The 6,215-nt window shown below is 34.3% G+C and overlaps 1 protein-coding gene across 1 annotated transcript; it reads right to left on the bottom strand.

Annotated features, from left to right (window-relative positions):
* Window positions 1-896: 896 nt before the first annotated feature.
* On the bottom strand, window positions 897-5,916 carry LOC130804362 (uncharacterized). Its single transcript, XM_057668776.1, has 2 exons — window positions 5,581-5,916; window positions 897-1,207 (listed from the first exon to the last, which is right to left on the bottom strand). The coding sequence occupies exons 1-2, from the start codon at window positions 5,746-5,748 to the stop codon at window positions 1,160-1,162; spliced, it is 216 nt and encodes a 71-aa protein (XP_057524759.1). The 5' UTR covers window positions 5,749-5,916; the 3' UTR covers window positions 897-1,159.
* Window positions 5,917-6,215: the final 299 nt, after the last annotated feature.

Consider the following 6,215-nt stretch of genomic DNA (forward strand, 5'->3'; position numbering starts at 1 on the left):
CGACCCGTTACCGTGTGTTTCAATTAAAATAAAATTCAATATCAACAAACAACATGCACCAAGAAACGTCTCCTTAGAATTATCGGATTATCTATTCTCATATAGCACCAATTTTTATTTTTTTTAAAACAAAAAATAATAAAAAACCTCTTCCTAACACCACACGCCCCTAGCTCAACCGTCCTCCCAATAACCAACCATCTTCCCTATCCACCAGAAATTTTATCGCTCCCCTTCTGCCGCAGAATTGTTAGATATGTCCCCTAGTCAATATGCATCTCCATAAGCCAGTAAAAGAGTTATTTAACCTCAAATTAACAATTGATTGATTAAATTAAGCATTAAAATCAATTATAAATTTTTCTATAGGTTCATACCCAATTATCTTGTAGTAAGAAAAACAAATATTAGGACAAGAGCATGCTATAATAAGTCAATTGGGTTCATGCTCCTCTCCTCTCCACTGTGCAAAGGGATTGATGGAACTCAAGTAAAATGAGACTAACATCCGATTGCTATTCCCCAATCCCCATCATCAAACATAGACCATCACATTCTCTCCCTCAACTTAGCAATAAAAAACGTTCTCTCCTGCAAGTCCTATCTTATTCCAATTACCTCCAAACGAACACCCAAAAAATAACGTTGAAATCCCATCCCGAAAAATATAGAAGTAGCATCCTTATAGATACCAAGATACACCAATGACAGATGCTAATGCTCATGATATTCAGAAAGCATTCAAAACCAAAATTGTCCCCTCGGAACAAAGATATAATAACAGTTAGAATGAGGCCAACTACACTAGAGGTCAGTAAGACAGCAGTAGTGCTAAGAGCTATGCAAATCCATCCTAGCGTGAAGCCAGAAATATCCAAGCCAGCGTTAGTACTGAATTGTAACCCAAACTCGAAGCATCTCGCACAATTCGAGTTATTAAAATAGGCATCAGTGAATTGAACAGTTCTACCAGTACAGCAATAATTATAACTGAATATTCAGAAGGGGAGGGTGTGAAATCAGTTTAAAAGCAGATACAAACGAAATCTACAGAGCAAAACAAGAACCATACGTTCAATGTAAAAGGGCAATCATCCTGGTGTCCAACAAACAACGGTTATGATTCAACCACCATTATTACAAGATGCACCAGCAAAACTCAAATGAATTTCCTGTATGGTCTCCCAGCATCCTCATCTTGCATATGCTGCACAGTAGTTTATTCACATATAGTCAGAAAATAAAGCACAAGAACTCTAAGGATCAAAAAAGAAACAAAAATTCACAAGCAAATTATTAAATAGTTAAAAGGTATAACGACCTGATAATCAAACATCAATACCCAGCTCAAAGTCAAAGACGGTGGCAAGTTAGCAGTTGACTGAAGACTTATTTGATGCTACAGTGAAGGAGATGTACTTAAGAGATCATGTAATGTTATCAAGTTGTCAATATCTAACTAGCCATTAAACTTGAGCAATGGGTTGGATAAGTATTGGGCCTGGCTCAAATAAAAACTAGACTGAATCTTGTAAAAAAAAAGGGCTTTAATGGGCAACCCGGCCCATTTTATGAAGATTGATCTTTTATAAAACACATTTTAACAACATAAACTTCATTATCAACATATAAGCTTTAATCATAAATTTAATGTAATTAAGAAAAGTTCAACTTCAAATAATTAAAGATTTCCAATAAACAAATGGGAACCTTACATTTTCACTGGCAGTTGCTATCAAAAGTATAAACAAACATCCACATTTGATACTCACTAGCAAAATGACAAGGCCAACGAATTTGGCAGCTACTAGGCTATTACCGACACGGTAAGGAAGTAGTACTTTGTTTGTCGAAAAATGAAAAATTAAACAGACATAAATCTCTTAATCATATTTCACCAACAAAAAATAAAAAGGAAATTGAAAATTAATTAATAGAAAGGAAATTAGAGCAGAAGAAAAGCAAGCAGAATATTCGGCTACAGAGAGAAAGATATGGCAGCAGATAAGCATTATAACCTTCCTCAATTAGCAAATACCACTGCCCAAACTCAAATAATCAATGAAATCAAGTTTATCATAGAAGAATGAGGCAGAAATGTTATGAATTTCTCAAATCCTTGGGTTTATCAGAGAATAAATGAGGGAGAAATGGAAGGACTTTCTCAAATTTTTGAGAAGATAGGAAATGACAAGAACAGGGAGGAGAGAGAAAATGATGAGAAAAAGTGAGAATAACTAGAAGGCCCTTATTCATGCAAGGGTAGCCCATTTCTTTTAATTTTAAAAGACCCGTGTTCAACCCTTACAAAAACCTCTATCCAATCCGTTTTTAAACTTTTTAAAAGGCCTGTTTTCAGTGCAGCCTTTTCCAGCCTGCCCCTTTAAAAACCCTTAAAATAAAGGGTTGGATAAGGGCCTCCGATAGACCCCGGCCCATTGACACCCCTACTTGCCACCCTTGTCAAAGATTGATTATCAAAAGACAAAAGCAGGTGTGCCTGGGTCTAATGCGTTGATGACTCTGTCAAATAAGAAGCACGACAGCTTCAACATCCTCTTTGCAAGCATGGCGCATGCCTTCATCTGCATGTTCACTAGCACACTCAACTTCACCTGCTTAAAGCAAACTTGTACCTTCCCCACATATTCTAGCCATCATCTTTGTTGCAAATTCTTGCCAGAAAGCAAGCCTTTCCAGTTCATTTTAAGTGCAATTTTAGCCACACCCACAAATTGTATAGACTAAACAATTACCAAATAATTCGTCTTCACCCTTTTTCGATGCACCCATGCTAATTAATGCAAGACCTCATATAAACATGTTTCTAGTTCACCATTTGAAATTCAATAAGATTAAAAAAGAAAGCCTCACAAGGAAAGATTCCAGAAAAAAAAAAAAGAAAAGAAAAGAATGTGAGTGTAATTATATGTGCCTTTGATGACGGCACTTGATGGAGATCCAGGTAGCAAAGCAAAAATTGAAATTGTACTAAACTATGTTTCCATCCTATGAGCTCATCACCATTATAAGAAATTATGTTTTAGATGTTAATAGAGTCTTGATTAATAAGTCCTTTAGAGTCTAGATCGAGTCTTTTATTTTCCATATAGATTGAGTCTTTTTTTTTCTTTTGGAGATCAAGTCATTTATTCCTTTTAAATCAATTCTTATGTTTTCTTTTCTTTAAAATGAGTCATGAAAAAAAATCTTATTTGAAGAATAAAGGTATGCGTCAAAGTCCCTCGGAGTTAAAAGTCTTTAATCTTAGATTGAGTCATTTTAATTTCAATAAGCACATATTCCAAATCTAGTTTTAATGTTAGTCTAGTTGCATTGAGTGTAATTTTTTATCTAAGGGGTTTAGTAAAATGCTTTAAAGATTGGAAAAGAATGAGGTGTGAAAAATGATGCCAAGATTAGAAGAATATTGTCATCAAGATCGAAGGCCAAAAGTCCATATTCAAAGACGAGTACAAGGGGGCCAGATGATTTAAAAATGGCTTGGTAATATTTGAATATTCTTTATTCTAGCCCATGATATTTTTTCAGTTCAGCAATCTCAAGACAGTTCAAACAGTACAAAATTAAGATGGATACCACTTCAAGTCAAATGGTCAAATCATGTATTGATGAGCAAGAGGAGCCTAAACAAGACAGCAAAAATTTCTGATTTCAAGTTGTAAAAAGATAATTACAAGTTGTTGCATAAGTTAAGAGGATGAGAAAAAACATGGAGAGGACCTACCTTGGGCGTGTGAAATTAGGATTAAGAAAAAATATGCCTTTTGAATTGACTTATGGATAAGCATGATCAACAAAAGATATTGAACAAGTTTAACCTTATCTTAAAAGCTCAAGTTGGATGCATGAATGAAGAGGCGAGGAAGCAAACCCTAACTAGCATTTAAATATTTAGCCATCATGAAGAACGTAGCTAGAGTATCCTACTACACTTAGTCTATTTTAATTTTTGAACCCAATTATTTATTTTAGCATTTTCTTTTATTTAGAAAAGCAAGTCGAGACTTGGTAGTTGGTACTATAAATATTCAATTCATATGAGTAAAAGAAAGTGAAGCTTATGATAAAAAAATTGATAGCTTTTGTTCTTGTTATGACCCAAAGAAGTTGGCAAAAATGGAGACCATGTACTAGATATGTGGCCGATATGTGCCCCTAAAGCTAAAGAGCAAGAGTGTTACTATATGTACCACTACTATATGTACCATATGGATCATAACATTGAGGTTTTAGAAAGGATGATAGTAGGAATAGCAAATATGTAAATGTTTCGACGGATGAAGGGGCGTACCTTGAATTCAAAATGAAGACATATCAAAAGGTCTAGGAGTTGCAAATATTAAGAAGAACATGAAGGAGAATCGTTTAAGTTGGTTTGTGTATGTGCAAAGTTGAGATATTAGCAAACCACTAAAAAATATAAAGTTGGTACTCAAAGGGACTAAAAAGAGGGCAAGGAAGACTGAAAATAACTTGAAAAGAGAATTTGGCAAGGAAGACTTAAAAGAGATGGCAAGACTAAAAAACGATACTCCTATAGAGGATTTGAACTTTCAAGTTGAGATGTTCAAAAATCGAAATGAGTAAAGAAAGAGAATTCATCCAGACTGCTACTTGAACTTGTACTGGTTTTGCATTCGACCCCAATCTTTTGGGATTAAGTCTTGGCATTGTTGTCATGATTGCTCAAGGATACAAAAGAGAGCCTCCGGGCATTGAAAAGCAAAGAAAATTAATTAAGAATAATGGTTGAGTAGACAATGAGTGAGGAAACAAAGGGGAGAGAGTGTAAGTAAAGTATGGACCAAAATCAATGGATTGGGCAATGTTGATTGTCAAGGAGCTAAGATCTGGATCAAGATGTGAAACCAAAAAATGGTGTCCTTTGTTAAAGTAGGAAAAATACCTTTTACACCAAGCTATAACTATATACATACAAAACCAAGAGCAAAGGACAACCATATTAGAAATAATCAACAACAAATCAAAGGCTTAGACATAATCCTTCAAGTAAACATGGACTTGGATAAAAGCACTAACCCTATTTTCTAAATCACCAAAAAAAACATATTGATTTCATAAATTGTCCAGTATTGTAAGTCAAAAGAAGAACCCTCAATTCACAACCCGAAGTGCAACCCACAAAGATCACACAAATCCCTCATATCCAATCTCCAAAGTAATCAAACATCACTAATATACAATCTCTACAAACAATTCCAAGGTCATTATCTACAATCAACCACCACTCTCATAAGGAAAAAGGCTTAATGTCCAAACTAAATCCAACATTATCAAAAGTCAATACCTGCATTAACTTACAGTAAAAGCAGGAATAACACCATCAACATTTACTCCGCAAACAAGAAACACTAAAATCAGCTATAAAATCCAAAATTTTCAAACTTTTTAAAAAACCTAATCAAACCCTAGATTCTGCATAGCGATCCATCCTTCATTAGATTTCAAATCCCTAATCTAGCAATGTCATCAAATTCAAATCAAAAATACAAATCAACAACAGATAATTAAAAGAGGGAAAGGAAAGATACTAACAAATTCCTTGACGATGCCTTTGTAGATAAAGATGGGAATAGCAATACCGAAGAGGCCAATAAGGGCAAAATTACGGCGAGTCCAACGAAAATTGTGCTCTAGATTTTCTCTAGCAGTTCCCCAATCTTCAATGAATTTGTTCTTGGATGCTTCCATGCCTCCTCCCATTTTTTCTCGAGATGAAGAAGATGACCTTGCTAATGGCGAGTTGCTAATGCTACAACGAGGACTGCAGTTCGTGAAATGATGAATGAACAATTATTTATCGGTATCATGGAGTTGGTAATTTGATAGTAGCTGATTTCGGGTTCAGCGATCCAAGTTGCTCGGGCCGTTTTCAGTGGGGTTCAAAATAATCCGATAATTTAGAGTTAAATTGAATAAAATAAATATTTTTTAACCCATCAAAAAAAATATTTTTTTAAAAAAAATCTCAAAATAAGCTTCGAAAATTTTAATTTCCTAAATTATCATTTTTGTATCCGAGCTTAAAGTAAGGATTTGTTTGTTGTTATCAACGACAAATAAAAGAAGACAATGTTATAATATTTGAAAGAACGAAAAAAATCAAATAATGTTAGTTCGTTTTTAAGTAATGTTTTTTCCTTGTTCGTTGTTTGTAACAACGAACAAAC

Source organism: Amaranthus tricolor, chromosome 17 (assembly GCF_026212465.1).
Source record: "Amaranthus tricolor cultivar Red isolate AtriRed21 chromosome 17, ASM2621246v1, whole genome shotgun sequence".
Taxonomy (NCBI): Eukaryota; Viridiplantae; Streptophyta; class Magnoliopsida; order Caryophyllales; family Amaranthaceae; genus Amaranthus; species Amaranthus tricolor.